We start from the raw sequence: 22,530 nt of genomic DNA, 5'->3' as shown, positions 1-22,530 counted from the left end.
TTTAGACCGCCATCAGAGTCCAAGAAGCTGGAAAATCTCTTCATTCTGGTGCCTTGAGAGCCTTTGCTGCATGTTGGGCATACCTTTCTAAGGTGGCTTTCGACCCCACCTTAAAGCACCTACTCGAAGAGTAAACAGAAGCCTGAGCCCGTCTGGTCCGATGAAGCAAGGCGCCGTGGCTTAGTTGGTGAAAGCGCCTGTCTAGTAAACAGGAGATCCTGAGTTCAAATCTCAGCTGTGCCTTTTTAGGCACAGGTGTCAGCTCAATTTTGCATCCTTTGTCTCAAAGTCAGGCGTGCAACGGAGACAAAGGTTGCGCGCCACAAGTAACGCTCTGTGGTTTGAACACACACCTCACACAGGGACTTGAACGCTGGACCTTTGCTCCTTCCATTGTTTCCTCAAAGTCAGGTACATAAGAGAGACCAATTTGGCCCGCTTCATCCCACGCTGCCATGCGGTTTGAACAGCCTTCGCCCGAACAGGGACTTGAACCCCGGACCCTCAGATTAAAAGTCTGATGCTCTGCCGACTGAGCTATCCGGGCTCTGGAGTGGCAGGAAACGCTGAGCTTTTCGTGGAACATCTGCACGTACATCTCCTTCGCCACACAAACCCCGAGGGATCGTATGGCGAATCCCTCGCAAGCATGCCGGTGCACCTTCGACACAAAGAGCCTCTTTAAACAAGTTAGGGATACTTTGACAATGTAAAGGGACAGTTAGGTTTTTACTGACAAACTTGGCATTAAATGATCAGCGAGAGACACAATCAAATACTGAGGGAAAGATAGACTGGCAGTTTATGGATTAACTCGTCTCTCTTAAGCACGAATTGTGATTATTTTGTTACTTATGAGGTAACGGAGTTGAGGAAATTATTGAATGCACGTTCCCAAAAGAGTTGGGTCTTTGTAGGCGCGTCCCATGATCGAGCGCCGGAGGGCGAGGATAGTTTGGCTTGAAAAAGGCCATATTTGTAGTTCACTACCACATGATATTGTAGTTCTTTTATTCTTCAATATTGTGACCATTTTACAGTGCTATGAGATTGTGCGACTGTTTAATAGTGCTATGTGATTTTGTGACTATATTCTAAAGTGCTGTGTGATTCTTGCTGCAGTAAATCATAAGAGTTGGCTACATAGCCTACCGTTATGAGATTTGTTACAGATACTTTGTATTCAGATACATTGTAATTCAGTATGGGTAATTTAGCTTCCACTACGAGAACGATAGAGACGTTGTTACCTGTGAACAGTCCAGCCAGATATATGTTTGAGCTACATGGAATTCAAGCAGTGTCAAGCATTGAGAAATGGCATGCGTGGACTAATCATGACCCGACACATTGTTTTCCGTTGGAGGGAACGTTTGACGTAAAAATATTGGAGAGTCTAAAAGCGGTTTTGAAAGACAAGGAAACAAGTGGGAAGTGTAAACAATTTGTCAGCTGGCCAATGTTTATGATATGGTTAACTGAAGCTACTAGACGACGTGGAATTGTCTATCTTGAGAAAATACGGTCAGATCAAGCTAAAACTGATTCTGATAGAGAACCTAGGAATGAGCCAAAGCGTCTTGAGAGACAGAGACAAGATGAACAGAAAAGTGAGCTAGAACTTTTTGAGCAAGACAAACAAGAGGCTGCTACAATTGAACTAGAGCAGTTTGAGAGACAGAGCGTCCGGGAGTCATTGTTAAAACGTGATCAGATTGTTGCTATAGCTGTGGCTATGCAGAGGAGAGCCAGAGATAGGGAAAATGCAGTGTTAGTGGAAGCAGCGGGTCAGGTGCAACCAGCACAGAACCTACAAGAGAAGGTTGAGGTTCATACCACAGAAAATATGATTGGTGAGGTTAGTCAGGAAGGCCTAAGAACAGAAGAAGCACTACTGCTTATGAGGTTGAGGAAAGGGTTCAGGTCAATCAAGCAGAGAGAGCCCCAACCATGAAAGGCCTGTAACTATCAGTTGAACCCCCAGGTATCAATGAACCCTATGTGTGCATATCCACGTCCTGATGTATGACAGCCTATGTACCTTATTGCCCATGGTCAGTGACTGAGCTGAGGGAGCTAAGAAAGGAATTTCCTGACATGAGAGGACTCAGCAACATTTCTAAGAGATTTGCAAATAGTTATCAATGCCATACATACTTTTATTGATTTGAATCAAGGGTTAGAGGTTGCACTCCAGCCCGGTGTGTTGAGAAATAGATTCCTGATGGTGTTTAATGGCAGTAATACCGGAGGGGTGTTGCTTGACTGGAGCAAAGTGTATGATTGCAAACAGAGAAAAGATGAGGATCCTACAGATTATCTGGAAAGACTTACTAGGATTTTTGAAAAACATTCTGGTTTTACAGCAGCTGCATCCCCATGCCACTTTGTCATGTGTTCATATGTGGATTGCTTCCTGAACTCCAGGTAGAAGTTAAGAAACAGGTTCTACATTGGGAGAACAAAACTGTTGATACAATTAGAGAATGCAGAAAAGAAAGTTGAGAAATTAATGACATTGCAAATGAATGTCTTACAGAAAGAAAATAATATGTTTAAAGGAAAAAGGAGAGCCAGGGGCAGGCAGCAAGGGGAGTAAGAGATAGACAGGGATATGTGCATACTCTGTAAACAGATACGCCACAGGGCAGGCTATTGTCACAGTATACAGAAATAGTCAGTACCCTTCAGTCATATACTCCATACTACTGCACTCAACCCTCCCGTTTTCTTCAGAACGAAGAGCTTGCTGTGGCCTGCTCAAGGACACTCAGACAGTAAACAGCCACCATCAAAAATAATAATACTCAAGAATAGGGGAGGCAGAGAGCTCCTCTTTTTCAAGTAAGACACAGAGCTACTAGGTTAGCCAGTTCAACAGTACACAGTACCCAAATCAATGAGATGATAGTGATAGTTTCTGGGGTTCCTGTGGACACAACTGTCAGTTAGCTCTTATGGGTGGATAGATGGATCTTTGAAAGATGAACATGTATTTCTTTCAACTATGTAAAAGTAAGTAACAAGTCAATCTGTTGGAAAGGAATTTGTTGTGCAAACTGAACCGAAATGAAATGCACTACTGACTTTTTCTTATCTATTCCTTAGGATAAAGAACACTTGGCCTAGCAATCCCATACACATCCCCCAGCAGTGGAATGTAGAGATTTTAGCGACCGCAGATGTGGCCTTGCTAGAAGCTGGGCCTGAGCTACTGTGGTCCACACATGCTAATCATATTGGGCGCATTAAGAATGCTACTGTGGAAGAAATTGCGATTTCTGGTGTGCTTACATTATTCACTAATCAATAGAACTAGTCATTGGATACTAGTTGTTCTAGTATGTTCTCATGTAAGCTTGCTATTAATAAGAGTAGATTGTGTCTATGTGTCAGGGTTAATAGATGTTCGGGATCAGGAGAAAGTACTGGGTAAACGTCCTTTGTCATGACTACAAGGAGAGCGCCAACTATGATCTCTCTAGTCTGAGTGGTCATTTGTTGGGAGCTGTGAATCTCTTCCTCTGAGACTGTTGTAACGTCATTACTGCCTGACTGTCACTATCTATGTTTACATTCCTGTGCCCTATAAAAGATGGTCCTCCGGCCTTCAGAGCGGAGAGAGACCTGGTTGAGACCTAAGCTTGGTGTTGTGTTGTCATTTACGGTCAGAAGACTGGTTTTCTCTCCCAATCTGCAGATTGATAAATACTTATTAAAATCCAGAACTCAACTGAACTTAGTCACTCTGTTTATGAACAGACAGACAAAACACTTTCTTCATCACTACCCAAGTTGTTATTATCATTGATTGTAGTACAACTCTTGAGAACCGTACCTCAGTATGATAGTAATAGAGAAGTAGGGAAAGGTATTGTCCCAGTTATTGATGCTTTGTTGAAACAAGGAGTCATAGGTAGATTTAAGGTCAATTTGATCCTTTAAGGCTAATAAAATACTTGGAAGTTTATTATGGGTTTATAAGCAGGTAATGCCTGTGTTATACATCCTGTTGTGCCTAACCCTGTTACAATACTTAGCAAGTAACCCTGTTACTTTCTTGCTCTGTGAATGACTATTGTTTGCTTTCTTCTCTGTTCCCATTGCAGAAGAGAGCCAGTATCTGCTTGCATTCACGTTTCGCCAGGTCCACTATACATTTCAGTTCTACCACAGGGATACACCAAATCACCTACGTTGTTTAGTCAAGCATTACGAGAGGACCTCCAGGATGTCACTTTAGCACCCGGCTCTACTCTGGTGCAGTATATTGATTACCTTTTTTATATGTTCTAAGAATCTTGCCTCCTGCCAACAGGACACTATTGCTGTATTACATGCACTGGCTGAGAGGGCCACGAGGCCTCAAAGGCAAAACTGCAGTTATGGTCTGAGGAGGTCAAGTATCTGGGCCATACACTCAAAGGTACAGAGTGTCTATTGACGCCTGATAGAGAGGAGGCCATCCGATGGATACCGAAGCCTAGAACACCAAAACAACTCAAGTCTTTCCAAGTTCAGCCGGGTAGTGTCGTCAGTGGATCCTTGATTATGCCGTGTTGGCATAAACCTCTCTTTGATTTAATGAAGGGCCAGACTGATACTCACTTGTTGTGGAACACTGAAGCTGATAAATCATTTGTATCTCTCAAGCAGGCCTGGGCCCAGGCGCCAGCTCTCGATCTGCCAGACTACAGCAAGCCATTCACACTGTACTGCCACGAGGCCAAAGGGTTTGCCCAGGGTGTACTGACCCAGCAGCATGGTAATCTTAGGAGGCCTATCGCCTATGTGAGTTCTTCTTTAAATACTGTGGCAGCAGGTTTCCCCCCGTGCTTACGAGCAGGCTGTGTTGCGGAAACATGTGTGGAGGCAACTGCAGATATAGTGCTGGGCTCACCCTTGGCAGTGATGGTTCCTCCCGCAGTAAGTGCTCTTCTGTTACGCACCAAAACTCAACACCTGTCAGCCACTAGAGCTACAAAGTATGAACTGATTTTGTTGACTCAAAGTAACATTACGATCCATAGATGCTCCCCATTGAATCCAGCTTCATTGTTGCCCACCCCTGATGATGGTGAACCACATGACTGTGAGATGGTTGTCGATAAAGTGCTAACACCCAGACCTGATTTGTTTGACAAACAGATGGATAATGCTGAAATTGTGTTGTACGTAGATGGATCTTTGTCCCGAGCATGGGATGGCTCCCTAAACTCCGGATATGCGGTCTGCACGGACAGTGAGACATTCGAATCTGGTAAACTGTCTCCACAATGCACTGCACAGCCGGCAGGGTTGTTTGCTTTGACAAGGGCATGTTGTTTGTCAGAAGGCAAGGTTGTAAATATTCACACTGACTCGAGGTATGGATTTGGAGTTACTCACGATTTTGGTGCCATATGGCGAGAAAGAGGTTTCATTAACTCCTCAGGTGGAGGAATCAAGAATGGAAAGATGATTGATAATTTGTTGTCTGCAATACTACTAGCGAGAAAGCTAGCTATTGTTAGGTGTGAGGCTCATACTAACAATACAGATGATGTTTCAAGAGGAAATGCTTGAGCTGATTTAGCAGCAAAGGCTGCAGCCAAATCCTCTGATGTGTCCCAGGTCTCTATATTTGTTTGTGTCTCCGCAACCTGAAACACGCACTCCCTCTCTTCATGTTGTGGCGGACCTTCAAGCCGCTGCTGATAACACTGAGAGGGATGGTTGGTTATCTGTTGGCTGTGTGAAAGATTCCATGTGCATTGTTCCCCTTGGTTGGCTCGCATGGCGCACGGCTGTGCCCATACGAGCAAGGGGGGTATGGTCTTAATAGTAAATATAGATGGGTTTGCACCTGGTTTTTCCACAAAGGCTGAGCAACATTGTGCTTAGTGTCATACCTGCCAGCAGCATAATCCCAGAAAGGGACCAAAGAGAAGAGACGCAGCCCACCCGCTACCAAGTGGTCCTTTTATTCAATTACAAATTGATTTTATGCAGATGAACAAGTGTTGTAATTTTGAATATGTACTTGTAATTGTTGACATGTTCTCGAAATGGGTAGAAGCCTACCCATGTCGGAAAGTTGATGCTACCACGATAGCCAAGATTCTCATTCGAGATGTGATCTGTAGATATGGGACATTTCACAGATCAAATTGTTCAGGAACTTTGTAAAGCGCTCCAGATCAACCAGCATTTCCACTGTCCCTACCACCCACAGTCTGCAGGGGCAGTGGAGAGGCAAAATGGAACTTTGAAAAACAAACTAGCCAAGATATGTGAAGAGACTGGCCTAAAATGGCCTGATGCACTCCCACTAGCACTTATGGCCATGAGGTCCACTCCCCAGAGGAGGAATGGACTTTCCCCACATGAGATTGTTTTAGGGAGACCAATGAGATTGCCTGTCTCTCCCCCACTATCATTGAAACAGATGGATATCCACCAGATGGATGATACAATGTTAAACTTTTGTTTTGCCCTAACTAGAGCAGCCAGGGTTGTGCATTCACAGGTGAAAGCTGCCCGCTGGGGAGCCAATGTCATCCCTATCAACCGGGAGACTACGTGTACGTGAAAGTGCACAAACAGAGGACTGCCTTCTCACCGAGATGGACCGGTCCATACCTGGTTTCTCTTGTTGACTCACACAGCTGTGAAAGTGGAGGGTCGTCCGACATGGATCCATGCGACACACTGCAAAACGGCCCCTCCACCGAACAACACAGTGGAGGGTCCCAACGGAGAGCCAGGTGCCTGTGGAGGAGCAGGTGCACCTCCACATGGTGCCTGCTCCAACTTGTCATTTGTCTCATTCCCACTGGGTTACTCCTCCGGGAGTACACCAAGGGGGGTGGAGACCCGTTTGCAGCGGCTGATCCGGGAGCAGGTTCCAGTCCAGCGGACTGATTTGAGTCAGAACCAGGACCCCGCCATCCAGCACTCCAATCCAGGGGCACTGAGAAGGAGGTCTCAAAGAGCACCCACCCGGAGGTGTTGAAGACGTCGAAAGGTGAGTCACATGAGGAGAAAGCCAGAGAGGGGCTGCTGTTGCTACCATGCCTCTCTTCCCCATGTGTGATTCATGAAGCAGATGACAGCACCCAGATGGGAAACCAGAGAGAGGAGCCTGGAGAGGGGAAGACACTTTCAGTCTTCCTCCGGCCTCTACATGAAGCAGATGACAGCACCCAGAACGGGGACGAGAGGATACTGTGTTTCAAGGAAACCGTGGCCACTGCCTGAGCTACGATGAGAGATGAGATCCAGACATACTGACGCACACACCTGACAGACCTTTACTGATACTGGACGCACAAGTCCACAGACATCGCATACATGAGCCACACCGAGAGTCACTATTGCACGCTCCCAATTATACTGATGTGAACATTGAGATTCATCATAAAGCACACATGAAGAACAATCTGTGCAACAACACCTTTCCTTGGACGGGAAAAATGACTGGACGCAGCATTAGAGGGGACAGACCTTGCAGGGTTTGTGGTTAGAGTCCCAAGCATTCTGGAGGTTATCCAGGGATATCTGTCCCTCTGTCAATGGCTGATATGTGTAAGGTCAAGAAGTGGCCTTGTGTAGGGTTGGATGTAACAAATGTGACTGTTCTGTCGAACAAGTCAGTCATCTCTTGAATATGCCCCACCTGCATTGTTTTGTGTATGGCATAGTGGTACAGTGAGAGTGAAAAAATACATGCAAGGATACGGTTTCTATGTATGCTCACACTCTACTGGATGATTTGTAAGTTCAGTTGTATCTGAGTTCAATGTTACTTGTCCTGTATACCATTTGGGCGGGTGACATAAATTCCTGATGTTGCTAACTATGTTATTCCTACACCTTTAGCATACTACAGAAGAATACATGTAACCACACTGTGGTATGTATGCTAACAGCCTGTTGCATGATTTGCCTGTTGCAGATGGACCTGTAAGTATAAGGGCCAAAATCACAATTTTGGGTTCCTCGTGCAGCTAACAATGGCACCATGTGGGTATGTGGTAAGAGTGCTTATTATTTCCTGCCGGCCGACTGGTCAGGAACGTATTACCTTGGGTTTATTGTAGGAGCCCTCAGACCTGTAGATGGGTTGCCCCTGCACCCCTTTCCCAAATATTGGTGGCACCGCCACAAGAGAAGTATTATTAATGCAGATGCTAAGAAGCTGGGATCACATCACGTGGATTCAATAGTACACAGTCACTTTTCACGGTTTCAGCTGCCATTGTCCCTGTGTATGGTGCTATCACTGCCTTTACAGATATTAGGAGCTTAGCACTCGGGTTGGAGTCCATTGGTAATGAGACAGCTGACGCCTTAACTGCGGTTGCTTCTGAGATGTAGGCCATGAGGCAGGTAGTGCTACAGAACCGTATGGCACTGGATTATCTGTTGTCAGCTCAGGGAGGTACCTGTGCTGTGATAGGTCATGACTGTTGTACTTTTATCAAAGATTAATCTACTAATATCACAAGTATGGCTGCTCACATTAAAGAGTTAATTTCAGTTTTGGGGGAACCTGAAGCTTGGAATTGTGCTGACTGACCTCCTCTATTGGGGGTTTCTTTTTCGACTATTATTCAAATGGAAATCACTGAATTGGGCATGTTAATCGTTGTTGTGATGATTGTGGTTTGTGCTTGGAAGATGTGTACTGCCTGCTGTGTACAGTGCTGTGCAGTGGGCTCTCGGAAGGCTGCCAGTAAGATTATGGTAGCCCAAATCAAGCCACAGATAAAAGTAAGCAAGACTGATGATTACTTTATTGCCCTGGGAATGATTGATATGTCGGATATGTAATCAATATAACTAGTCATTGGATACTAGTTAGTATGTTCTCATGTAAGCTTGCTATTAATAAGAGTAGATTGTGTCTATGTGTCGGTTAATAGATGTTCGGGATCAGGAGAAAGTACTGGGTAAACGTCCTTTGTCATGACTACAAGGAGAGTGCCAAATATGATCTCTCTAGTTTGAGTGGTCATGTGTTGGGAGCTGTGAATATCTTTCTCTGAGACTGTTGTAACGTCATTACTGCCTGACTGTCACTATCTATGTTTACATTCCTGTGCCCTATAAAAGATGGTCCTCCGGCTTTCAGAGCTGAGAGAGACATGATTGAGACCTAAGCCTGGTGTTGTGTTGTCATTTATTGTCAGAGGTCTGGTTTTCTCTCCCAATCTGCAGATTGATAATACTTATTAAAATCCAGAACTCAACTGAACTTAGTCACTCCGTTTATGAAGAGACGGACAAAACACTTTCTTCATCACGCCTCACTTCTCCACCTCCCTCTTCCCCCAGTTCAGTGGTCACCACATTTCTCCTGCCCTCATTGTTGGTAGGGAAACCACAGAAGTGAGGAGTCATATTAACTCTGGACTATGATAGTTGGGGTTGGTGTTAGGGTCTATTTTAATAAGGTGTGTTTAGTTGGGCTGGATGGTTAGGGGTCAGGACTTTTATACGGACAGCACTATCTCTTGTACTTTAATAAAGCTATTTATTTTTTGCAATTTGGAGTCTGCATAGCTCTGTTCACCTCTCCCTCATCCTGTACAATGTACAGTCCGCTCCATGACTTAGTTCTATTTAAATGACTTGAGGCTTGAGACATGAGACAGTGAGGAGACAGTAGTGATTCCTCAAGGGTTGGGGAGGTTTTTGTATGGATGTATTTCACTGTGTGAACGGGAAAGCTACAGTAGTAATCTGCTGACAGTAGGAATTTCTTGCATCTTCAGCCTGGACATTATTGATGGTCGATGTAAAATCAATGGCATATCCGGTGCCATGATACCTGCCTGATATAAAGGCCTCATTAAAGCTGATTTGGGAGCTTGTCCAGGTTTGTGATGGTACCAGGCTTGGTCATCATTGATGTTACTGCTGGCTTTGTAGCTGAGAGTGGCAGGATCTCCAGGCTAGACTGACACCGCTGCAGACCTCTGGGTCATCAGGATGTCACCTGCACACTCTGAGATGAACAAGCATCAGATTATTATTGAGGAAGAAGAAGTAGTGTTCACAGGGTTTTGTGGTTTGACTAAACGACACAAACCGTACTCCCATCTCCTGCCTGGTTATTTACACAAATATTACAATGAACACCACTGCTATAATCTGCTCAGTGTGACAAAGACCAGTCAGTGTTCCATGTCACTTTCTCTTCCCTCTCAGCAGCTGCAGTAGGTCTCAGCTGTAGCAGTGCAGTCACTGTGCAGTATGACTGAGGGAGGTTTTTGTACGGCTCTGTATCACTGTGTGCACACCCAGACACTGTTAGGGTAGTGCCAACTCTGACAGTAGTAATCTGCTGCATCTTCAGCCTGGACTCCACTGATGGTCAGAGTGAAGTCACTATGTGATCCTGTACCACTGAATCTAGATGGAGTCCCAGACTGAAGTGTTGTAGTGTAGTAAATGAGGAGTTTAGGAGCTTCTCCAGGTCTCTGGAGGTACCAGGCTAGATGGGGAGTAGAGCCTCCTGCACCATACACATCACTGCTGGTTTTACACTGCAGAGAGACGGTCTGTCCTGGGAGAACAGCTTTCACTGCAGGAGTCTGAGTCACAGTGATCTGTCCTCTGGACTCTGGGTGTGAAAAGAGAAACAAAACATACACATAGCAAAAAAACAGTTAACATCAGAGGTAATACTGAAATTGATTGACAAATTCTGTATCTCTTACATGACAGAACTCTCTTACCCTGTATGTAGACAGCTAGAGTCCAGATGAAGATGGTGATCAGAGTCATGGTTGTTGTGAGTTCTGTTGTCATGAAGGACAGTCATGAAGTGTTAAACTCACAGGACTATAAACACTCCCAGACCACTGAAGCATGTACTGCCTATGCAAAGTGTCCTCTCTGTAGTTCAACAGACTGGCTCATTACTACACTCATTATATCACAAACGCAAACACTCATTATGCCACATTCCACAAATGAATGCAGAACAAGTATAAGTGCTTTTCAGGTTCCACTATGGACAGTGACAAGGGCAAAGCTTCCTGTTTACATTTACACATTTACATTTATTCATTTAGCAGACGCTTTTATCCAAAGCGACTTCCAAGAGAGAGCTTTACAAAGTGCATAGGTCACTGATCATAACAACGAGATAGCCACAAAAACATTGCGAGTAGCCAAAACATGAAGCACACATTGTGAACAACCAAAATAAGTGCCAAAGGGAAGAACCATAAGAGCATGTAGTTAAACAAGTTACAATTAAACAAAATGAACTGCTATAAGTGCAAGTGTACCTGTGGAAAAAGCAAGCAACAATAATAAAAACAATATATCACAGCGAGTACAAAAATTTAAGTCAGTTACCACTAACCACAAGAGCAACAAGTCTCTAAGCAAGAGTCATTGTGATCCTTGAGGAAACTAACATCGGGTCAAACGAACCATTCCTAAGTACCGTTGTACTCCCGGAACAAGTGCGTCTTGAGCCTTTTCTTGAAGGTGGAGAGACAGTCAGTGTCTCTGATGGGGGTGGGGAGTTGATTCCACCACTGGGGGGCCAGACAGGAGAAGAGCTTGTGTTGGGACCGGGCGGCCTTGAGCGGTGGGACCACCAGGCGGTTGTCTGAAGAAGACCGTAGGTGACGGGTGGGGGTGTAAGGCTGCAGGAGAGACTTGATGTAGATGGGTGCAGTCCCGTTCACTGCTCGGAAGGTCAATACCAGGGTCTTGAATCTGATACGGGCCATGATAGGTAGCCAGTGGAGAGAGATGAGGAGCGGGGTAACATGGGAGCGTCTGGGTAGATTGTAGACCAGGCGGGCCGCTGCGTTCTGAATCCTCTGAAGAAGGCGGGTTGCACATGCTGGGAGACCAACGAGCAGCGAGTTGCAATAGTCCAACTTGGAGAGGACAAGTGCTTGGACTAGCAGCTGGGTGGAGTGCTCAGACAGGTATCTCCTGATCTTCCGGATGTTGTAGAGGGTGAATCTACCCGACCGGGAGACCGCAGCAATGTGGGCCGTGAGGGAGAGCTCGTCGTCCATGGTAACCCCAAGGTTCCTGGCAGAGGATGAAGGGGTCACCGTCGCAGATCCCAGGGTGATTGAGAGATCGTGGGAGATGGAGGGTTTAGCCGGGATGATGAGAAGTTCTGTTTTGGCGAGGTTCAGCTGGAGGTGGTGCTCGGTCATCCAGGCGGAGATGTCTGTGAGGCAGGCCTCAATCCTAGCTGAGATCCCCGGATCGGTCGGGGGGAACGACAGGTACAGCTGCGTGTCGTCAGCGTAGCAGTGGTAGGAGAAGCCATGGGAGGTGATGATTGGTCCAAGTGAGGTGGTGTACAGAGAGAAGAGGAGGGGTCCAAGGACGGAGCTGTTAGTCCTGTTAGTCTACATGTTATAAATGAGCAGGATAGAGAGCAGCTGAGCACAGAACAATTCCTGTAAGTAAAGAGGCTTTAAAGAAAACTTGAAAACTGGCAGAATTAACAAATCATATACTGTACAAAGTAAATTACAAACTCTGTGTCAGTACTCCTTAAGAACTTCAAGTAAGTCATTTTGAAAAGAGTATCCTGAAGCTTGTTAATCATATTGATACAATGATAGTAAGATGTTTTGGTTAGGCTTCTTTCCTGTATCAACAAGGTCATAGATAATGTGTGAGCATTTGTATGGTAATAGTTTTCATCCCACTATATTACGGCACAACAGTGACGGCATATTAATAAAGGAAACCAGAGACAAGGCAAGAAAAAACGATATTGTGGTGCTCCTTGTATTCTTCATTCAAAACACACATCAATTCCTGGGGATACATATCTCCGTTCTTCTCTTCCTCCTTTTGTAGCCTCAATCCGGACCTTCAGGGTACAAAAACAGTGATTAGTGCAATCCTTTTCAGCTGGTCACCCTGGCCTTTACTCTGCCTTGCCCCCCAGTAGAGGGCTCAGTAGGCCTGTATAAGTCCTCTGCCCTCTTACATAACCCCCCCACACCTAAAGGGTCTAGCGCCAGCCCCTAACGGTCACAGCGAGACAGCGCGTCCGCATTCCCATGCAACTTCCCTGGTTTACAGTACCAGTCAAAAGTTTGGACACATTTGACTGGTACTGTATGCACAACGTCAAACTTGTCAAAAGGCCTGTAACGCCAGAAACCACCTTGTAACCCTACTGTTGGAGTCCGTCTGTCCCGCCACCCACTTTAGGGGGGCGTGGTCCGTGACTAGGCGGAAACTTCTTCCTAAAAGGTAGTACCTCAAGTATTCCAGTGCCCATTTAATAGCTTAAAGGCTTCCCTTTCCACGGCGGCATACTTCCGTTCTCTGTTGGAAAGCATGCGACTGATATACACGACGGGATGCGCCTCCTCTCCCTCACCCTGCGACAGCACCGCCCCTATCCCAGTGTCTGAGGCATCTGGAAACACGGAAAAAGGCTGTTAAAGTCAGGCATTCTCAACACAGGGTTTGTACACAACAAGGATTTCAGGCTAGTAAAAGCCCATTCCGTAGCGTCCGTCCATACCGCCCATACTGGCTTATAGTCCTTGGTCAGGTCTGTTAGTGGGGTTGCTATGGTAGCATAATTAGGGATGAAGCGCCTGTAATACCCTGTCAGTCCTAGGAAGGCGCGCACTGCCTTCTTTGTGGTTGGTCTCGGCCACTGTCTCACCGCCTCCGTCTTTGCCTTCTGTGGCTGGCGGTCCTCTCGCTGGCCTCTCTCGCCTCCCAGCATTCACCAAAGCTTCGGTGGCACCACATGCGTCAATAGCCTTTACAAGGTTGTCCATGCACTGTGGGTCACTCTGGCTCACCGTTCTGAGCAAACTCGTTGGTAGCTCCCTCAAACACTTGTCGATTGCAATAGTCTCTAACACTTTGGCTACTGATTGGGCCAACCCCAACCAGCCTTTAACTAGCCGTGCCAACTGGAAGAGTTGCCCTCGCCGGAGACTCACCCTCTGTATAGGTTCACCCGTGGAATATTTGTACTGTTCCCAGGGTGTTAGGTGATACCGGGCTAAGATCTCAGTTTTCAGGCTGAGATGAGGGTTATGTAGTTAGCCTCAATCCGCACCTTCAGGGTACAAACACAGTGATTAGATACATTATTTTCAGCTAGTCACCCTGGCGATGCCTTTACTCCGCAGAGTACACTGACAAGAACAGGTCAGTTCGGGGTCTTCGTTCCTTGGTGCCCAATCCACCTGTCACCTGTCTTTCCTCTCTCAGGTAGTGCTTTCTCCCTCTGTCTTGCTGTGTATCTGCTTTTGTAGGCAGAGAGGCTGTTAAGGGAATGAGGTGCAGCGTTGCTGTTCCTCAATGAGCTGAGGAGAGGGAAACTTAGTGGTGGAGGTGGTGTGTCTGGTGCTGAACATGGAGAGCTTGGGTGCTGGGTGGAGGTGGTGTGTCTGGTGCTGAAGGCACCAAGGGAGCTCAGTCTCAGTGAGGTTGCCGCACATATCAACATCTTAACTCATCATGTACTGTCAGTCTCTACTGTCTCCTCACTGTATCAAGCTGGAAGCCTTGTGTCATTTAAATAGAACTAAGTCAAATCTGAAACATGTGTAAGAGGGCAGAGGACTTACACAGGCCTACTACGCCCTCTACTGGGGGATACACTGCAGAGAGACTGTCTGTCCTGGGAGAACAACTGTCACTGCAGGAGTCTGAGTCACAGTGATCTGTCCTCTGGACTCAACAAAAGAGACAACGTAGAGCTTGTTAAACACAATGTTGAACATGACAACATTTGAAATGTTTTGACTTTGAAAAGACATGCATCTGTACAGTATACTTAAACACCTTTTTTAGGAATGTCATTGACTTCTTACCCTGAATGAAAAGAGTTAGGATCCACACAATGCTGATAATCAAAGTCATGATTGTTGTGGGTTCTGATGATATGAAGAACAGCTCTCAGTCATGAAGTGTTGTACTCACATATAAACACTCCCAGACTACTGAAGCTCATACATTCAGTATGCAAATAAGTCCTGTATCTATTTCAGTTACTGGGGATGTTCCCTGGAGATCTGAACATAATTATGTCCTTCTCCTCAATAGTGTTAAGTATGTCTATACGGATATTAAATGTAACCATGAAAACATTTGTACAAATTAATATCTTTGAATAAGAATACAAAGAGTGCTTTGTAATTCATGTCTAATGTATTATAAGTGGATCATTCCTAAATGTGTTGAGAAGTTGAAAGACAGTCAGACATTCAAGTTCAAGTCTTTTATTGTCAGATGCACAGAACAACACAAGGTCAGACTGGGAACTGAAATTATTAGGACAAGACAACGAAAAGCAACCTGGCATAACATAACATATACCGTATTTTCCGGATTATAAATCACACTTTTTTTCATAATTTGGCTGGTCCTGCGATTTATAGTCAGGTGCGACTTACATATAAAAATATATATAATTTAACATGTTTTAAAATGTTAATTCATACTGACTGACATGAACCAACGGATAAACATTACCGTCTACAGCCGCATTCAATGGATTCAGTGATGTGGAATGAGATCGGGAGCTTGGTGAACTAGCTTACCGGTACCTTGTTGGACTCGCTGGCTGTAGCTGAACAACTGTTAATGTGTTACGTTAACATACCGGACACCTATTCATCCTGTTGTTCTGTGTGCTATTGTGTAGTTGAATAACTTGCCTTTCCAGATTAAATGTCTGTTCTTGGTCTTGGATTTTGTGAAATACATTTCTAAATAAATGCAACTTATAGTCCAGTGTGATTTATATATGTTTTCTTCTGAAAATACGGTAAGTACAGAGAACATAGTTTGCTTTACTGTTGCTAAGCAGTAATGTAGTACAGCAGTGTTATGTTACAACACCTAATACATTTACATTTATGCATTTAGCAGACGTTTTTATCCAAAGCGACTTCCAAGAGAGAGCTTTACAAAAGTGCATAGGTCACTGATCATAACAACGAGATAGCCCCAAACATTGCGGGTAGCCAAAACATATTCATTTAGTGCAGCAGTTTAGCAGACAAAAGGGTATTTGATGCTTTAATCGGAACACTGCTCCTAACTCACGCCTCACTTCTCGACCTCCCTCTTCCCCCAGTTCAGTGGTCCCCACATTTCCCCTGCCCTCATTGTTGGTAGGGAAACCACAGAAGTGAGGAGTCATATTAACTCTGGACTATGATAGTTGGGGTTGGTGTTAGGGTCTATTTTAATAAGGTGTGTTTAGTTGGGCTGGATGGTTAGGGGTCAGGACTTTTATACGGACAGCACTATCTCTTGTACTTTAATAAAGCTATTTATTTTTTGCAATTTGGAGTCTGCATAGCTCTGTTCACCTCTCCCTCATCCTGTACAATGTACAGTCCGCTCCATGACTTAGTTCTATTTAAATGACTTGAGGCTTGAGACATGAGACAGTGAGGAGACAGTAGTGATTCCTCAAGGGTTGGGGAGGTTTTTGTATGGATGTATTTCACTGTGTGAACGGGAAAGCTACAGTAGTAATCTGCTGACAGTAGGAATTTCTTGCATCTTCAGCCTGGACATTATTGATGGTCGATGTAAAATCAATGGCATATCCGGTGCCATGATACCTGCCTGATATAAAGGCCTCATTAAAGCTGATTTGGGAGCTTGTCCAGGTTTGTGATGGTACCAGGCTAGGTCATCATTGATGTTACTGCTGGCTTTGCAGCTGAGAGTGGCAGGATCTCCAGGCTTGACTGACACCGCTGCAGACCTCTGGGTCATCAGGATGTCACCTGCACACTCTGAGATGAACAAGCATCAGATTATTATTGAGGAAGAAGAAGTAGTGTTCACAGGGTTTTGTGGTTTGACTAAACGACACAAACCGTACTCCCGTCTCCTGCCTGGTTATTTACACAAATATTACAATGAACACCACTGATATATTCTGCTCAGTGTGACAAAGACCAGTCAGTGTTCCATGTCACTTTCTCTTCCCTCTCAGCAGCTGCAGTAGGTCTCAGCTGTAGCAGTGCAGTCACTGTGCAGTCTGATCGAGGGAGGTTTTTGTATGGCTCTGTATCACTGTGTGCACACCCAGACACTGTTAGTGTAGTGTTCACTCTGACAGTAGTAATCTCCTGCATCTTCAGCCTGGACTCCACTGATGGTCAGAGTGAAGTCACTATGTGATCCTGTACCACTGAATCTAGATGGAGTCCCAGACTGAAGTGTTTTAGCGTAGTAAATGAGGAGTTTAGGAGCTTCTCCAGGTCTCTGGAGGTACCAGGCTAGACGGGGAGTAGAGCCTGCTGCATCATACACATCACTACTGGTTTTACACTGCAGAGAGACGGTCTGTCCTGGGAGAACAGCTTTCACTGCAGGAGTCTGAGTCACAGTGATCTGTCCTCTGGACTCTGGGTGTGAAAAGAGAACATGAAAGGAAAAATAAATATTAAGGTTATATATTGATAATACAAAGCATACACATTGCAAAAAACAGTTAACATCAGAGGTAATACTGAAATTGATCAAATTCTTTATCTCCTACATGACAGAAGTCTCTTACCCTGTATGTAGACAGCTAGAGTCCAGATGAAGATTGTGATCAGAGTCATGGTTGTTGTGGGTTCTGTTGTTATGAAGGACAGCTCTCAGTCATGAGGTGTTAAACTCACAGGACTATAAACACTCCCAGACCACTGAAGCATGTGCTGCCTATGCAAAGTGTCCTCTCTGTACAGACAAACTTTTTTGGACCCACAAAGAAACTGTAGTTGAAGAGATGTGTGAACTGAGGCTTGATGTCTCAAAAACCACAGTATGTCTCTGTCTAGTGGTCAGTATGGGTACTTCAGTGTGTGAGTGTGTCCAGAACACTGTAACTCAGACTCCTGCAGTGAAAGCTGTTCTCCTTTAAATCATTAAATCAATGTCTCAAAGACTCCTTATACCACACTCCACAAATGAATGTAGAACAAGTATAAGTGTTTTTCAGATTCCACTATTGACAGTGACAAGGGGACTCTAGCAAAGCTTCCTGTTAGTCTACATCAGGGGTGGGGAACCTTTTTTCTGCCAAGGGCCATTTGGATATTTATAAAATCATTCGGGGTCCGTACAGAATTATCAACTTCAAAATGTGCCTGCTATATTTGGTCAAAGGGGGGGTAGGAGAGCAGGGATAGAGTTCAGCATCCTCACAACCTGATGTGTGAATCTGTTCAGCGGTCAGGTGGAGCTGGCCCGGAGGCTCCGGTACATTCTCCCAGATGGCAGGAGGCTGAACAGGGTGTGGGAGGGATGGGTTGCATCAGCAGTGATGCTGATTGCTATAGGGTGAAACGGGTGTTGTAGATGTCCGAGAGTGGGGGGAATGGGGCACCAGTGATCCTGCTGGCTGCATTCACTATACATTGCAGGGTCTTCCTGTTGCATGCAGTGCAGCTTCAGTGCCATACAGTGATGCAGCTGGTCAGGATGCTTTCAATGGTGCCCTGGTAGAATGTGCACATGATACTGTAGGTGCCTGGGCTCTCGCTCTCTTCGGCGGAGGAAGTAAAGTCGTTGGTGATTCTTCCTAGCCAGCAATGTGGTGTTGGTTGTCCAGGGGAGGTCCTCAGTGATGTGCTCTCCCAGAAATGTTGCACTGCTGACCCTCTCGACAGCAGCGCAGTTGATGATCAGTGGTGGGTGCTTGGTGGGACCTCTACTGAAGTTGATGACCATCTCCTTCGTTTTCTCCTCATAAAGAGAGAGGTTGTTATTCTTACACCACTTGGCCAGTAGGCTCGCCTCCTTCCTGTAGTTTGTCTCATAGTTGTTGCTGATGAGTCCCACTACATTTGTGTCATCTGCAAACTTGATGAGGTGATTGGTGCTGTACCTCAGCATGCAGTCATGTGTCAGCAGGGTGAAGAGCAGGGGTCTGAGCACACATCCTTGGTAGACCCCTGTGGTCAGCATGATGGTGCTGGATGTGTTGGTGCTGACCCGTACCGCTTGTGGTCTCCCAGTGAAGAAGTCCAGCAGCCAAATGCAGACAAATGTGCACTCCAAGCCGGTCCAGTTTCCAGATAAGCTGCTGAGGGATGATGGTGTTGAATGCTGAATGAAAATCTATGAACAGCATTCTCACATACGACCCCTTAAGGTCCAGGTGTGTAGGGATGGGTGGAGGGCAGATGATGTTGCATCATCAGTAGAGCGGTTTGTCCGATATGCAAATTGAAGAGGGTCCAGGCAGGGTGGGAGGATGGATTTGATGTGCTGCATGACTAGCCGCTCAAAGCATTTCATGATAATGGAGGTCAGTAAAACCACCTTCACTGACCTCCTGGTCATTGAAGCATGATGGAGGTGACTTCTTTGGCACAGGAATAATGGTGGTGGCTTTGAAGCACGTGGGAACAACAGCCTGACTCAGAGAGGTGTTGAAGATGTCTGTGAGGACATCTTTGAGCTCCTCTGCACAGTCCTTCAGTAAACAACCAGGTATGTTGTCTGGACCAGCTGACTTGCGGGCATCGATCGTGGAGAGAGATCTTTTCACGCTGGCCGTAGACAGATAAACAAGCTGGTTTGTTGTTTTGTGCTTCAATGCGACCAAAGAAGTTATTGAGGTTGTTTAGTGATGATACCATGCAACAGACTCTGTGTATCTCTGCTGTCTCTGAATTGTCTGGTAATCATTTTAGCGTGTTGCTGTTTGGTCTTCCTGATGCCACGAGACAAGTTTCCTGTCAGTCATGGCTTCGGGTTAGCACGGGTGGTGATGGTTTTGTCGTGTGTGATGTGTGACATCATCAGTGTACTTGTTGATGAATGCAGTGACGGTCTCTGTGTACTCCTGGATGTCTGTGTGTTCATTGTAAGTGGCTACCTGCTTGAACATATTCCAGTCTGTGGTGTCAAAACACACACGTACCTGCTTCTGAACCAGTTTGATGACTTTCACCTGTGGTCTGAGAGCCGGTTTCAGCATGACGGTGATGTTGTCAGAGGCAGAAAGGTAGTTGATCATGATAGTGTTGATGATGATTAGGAAGGCTGACAAGGATGATTGTGGTATTTTTAAAACATGTTACACTTCTTTAATTACTGTCCTGTAATTTTTCACTATAAAGGATGTTGATCAGCCTGATGAATGTATAAGTCTCTGATGAACACTTAATGTGAATGACAGTCAGTGAAGACATGTTTCAAACATATATATAAAGTTAATGTTTTGTTCTTCAATAAGTCATTTTATATCTAAACGTTATGAGCTGAAATGTTTTCAAGACTGCTTTGACATGAGGGTGGGATGGTTGACATATAGGCATCACTGATATATTCAGGTCAGTGTTACAAAGACCAGTCAGTGTTCCAGTTCACTTTCTCTTCCCTCTCAGCACCTGCAGTAGGTCTCAGCTGTAGCAGTGCAGTCACTGTGCAGTCTGACTGAGGGAGGTTTTTGTACGGCTCTGTATCACTGTGTGAACACCCAGACACTGTTAGGGTAGTGTAGGGTCCTGCGATTTATAGTCAGGTGCGACTTACATATAAAAATATATATAATTTAAAATGTTTTAAAATGTTAATTCATACTGACTGACATGAACCAACGGATAAACATTACCGTCTACAGCCGCATTCAATTGATTCAGTGATGTGGAATGAGATCGGGAGCTTGGTGAACTAGCTTACCGGTACCTTGTTGGACTCGCTGGCTGTAGCTGAACAACTGTTAATGTGTTATGTTAACATACCGGACACCTATTCATCCTGTTGTTCTGTGTGCTATTGTGTAGTTGAATAACTTGCCTTTCCAGATTAAATGTCTGTTCTTGGTCTTGGATTTTGTGAAATACATTTCTAAATAAATGCAACTTATAGTCCAGTGTGATTTATATATGTTTTCTTCTGAAAATACGGTAAGTACACAAAACATAGTTTGTTAAATATACAAATAATATACAATATTCAATACAGTATACTAAACCTCTAATACACATAATAACCTATACTAACCTTATAAACCTATACTAACCTAAGACAAGTACAATTAGTGCAATATTGTTGATAGTGCAACCAGTAGCTGAAAGTGACAGTATGTAAAGTGACTAGTGAGAAGTGTATCAATGTCCATATCAATGTCCATTCAGAAGCCTGATGGCCCTTGGAAAGAAACTGTTGTCCAGTCTGCGTGTGCGAGACCGAATGCTGCGGTATCGCCTGCCAGAAGGCAACGGAGTAAAAAGACTGAAGGAAGGGTGGTAACAGTCTCTTGGCAGCTTTCGTGAGGCATCGTGTGTGGTAGGTGTCCTGTAGGGCTGGGAGCTTCCTGTCGATGATGAACTCAGCAGACCGGGCCACACTACGTAGGGCCTTGCGGCCCCTGTCTGTGCTGCTCCCATACCACACTGTGATGCGACCAGTCAGTATGCTCTCTATAGTGCATCTGTAAAAGTTAGTGAGGATGACTGAGTCCATGCCAAACTTCTTCAGTCTCCTCAAGAAGAAGAGGCGTTTCCGAGCTGCTTTGACCACCTTGTCCGTGTGGGCAGACCATGTGAGATCATTGCTGATGTTCACCCCGAGGAACCTGAAGCAGCTGACCTTTTCCACTTCGGATCCATTGATGTGAAGGGGTGCGTGCTCCTCCTCCTGCCGCCTCCTATATTCCACATTTACATTTAGTCATTTAGCAGACATTCTTATCCAAAGCGACTTAAGGCAGATTTATACTACTCCGTTTTCACGGAGACGGACACAGGGAACGCCCTCTCCGATGTGTAACGCCCTCGGAGAGCCCCTCGGAGAGCTCTACGTTGTGGAAGAAATTGCGATTTCCGGTGTGCTTACATTATTCACTAATCAATATAACTATGTGTCAGGGTTAATAGATGTTCATGATCCTCCGGCTTTCAGAGCTGAGAGAGACATGATTGAGACCTAAGCCTGGTGTTGTGTTGTCATTTATTGTCAGAGGTCTGGTTTTCTCTCCCAATCTGCAGATTGATAAATACGTCTTAAAATCCAGAACTCAACTGAACTTAGTCACTCCGTTTATAAAGAGACGGACAAAACATTTTCTTCATCATTTGGCGTTGTCGAGCAGCAGGATTACAGAACCAGATCCAGGAGAGACCCACGGCGGCACCAGTATAAAGCAGAACCCGTGGTGCACAAAACTAAAAGGTAAGGGGATCCTTTTCCAAAACCCCATTCACGGACTGCTTTATGCTTGGTGCGCCTGCTGTCCCTCTGCGATGCTGGTAACGTGAACAATTTAAGAACTTTTTATTGTGACGTTCAGTTGGGAGCCTGGTCTTAGCAGACCAGAGTCTGCTAGGGCTCAACAGGAGGAAGATAATATTAGAGTTTTGGTTTAGTAAATTTGGGTCATTAATTGACTTGCTATTTTTACTTTGTCTAGGTCAGAGTTGGCGAACTCTGATAGCGTACAAGAACTCTGGTCGCGTGAAGTATTTAAACAAATATGTAAAACAATCTGTATTCTTGATCTGAGGCAAAGGATCTGTTGACAGAGAATACGGCCCATACTCTTGACCTGGG

At 45.2% G+C, this 22,530-nt stretch overlaps 2 non-coding genes and 2 gene segments (V, D, J or C); 1 reads left to right on the top strand and 3 right to left on the bottom strand.

Moving 5' to 3' along the window:
* The first annotated feature begins 169 nt into the window (after positions 1-169).
* On the top strand, positions 170-243 carry trnat-agu (transfer RNA threonine (anticodon AGU)). Its single transcript has one exon. It is a non-coding gene; the product is annotated as a tRNA-Thr (tRNA).
* Positions 244-474: 231 nt separating this feature from the next.
* Positions 475-547, bottom strand: trnak-uuu (transfer RNA lysine (anticodon UUU)). Its single transcript has one exon. It is a non-coding gene; the product is annotated as a tRNA-Lys (tRNA).
* A 9,724-nt stretch (positions 548-10,271) lies between these two features.
* On the bottom strand, positions 10,272-14,911 carry LOC134007152 (Ig kappa chain V-VI region NQ2-6.1-like). The segment is given in 2 exon segments: positions 10,272-10,609; positions 14,829-14,911. Coding segments are annotated over 2 exon segments (387 nt in total).
* A 2,138-nt stretch (positions 14,912-17,049) lies between these two features.
* LOC134007153 (Ig kappa chain V region BS-5-like) lies at positions 17,050-17,611 on the bottom strand. The segment is given in 2 exon segments: positions 17,050-17,387; positions 17,540-17,611. Coding segments are annotated over 2 exon segments (387 nt in total).
* Positions 17,612-22,530: the final 4,919 nt, after the last annotated feature.

This window comes from Osmerus eperlanus, chromosome 21, assembly GCF_963692335.1.
Source record: "Osmerus eperlanus chromosome 21, fOsmEpe2.1, whole genome shotgun sequence".
Taxonomy (NCBI): domain Eukaryota; kingdom Metazoa; phylum Chordata; class Actinopteri; order Osmeriformes; family Osmeridae; genus Osmerus; species Osmerus eperlanus.
This window is presented reverse-complemented; position numbering and strand designations above follow the sequence as displayed.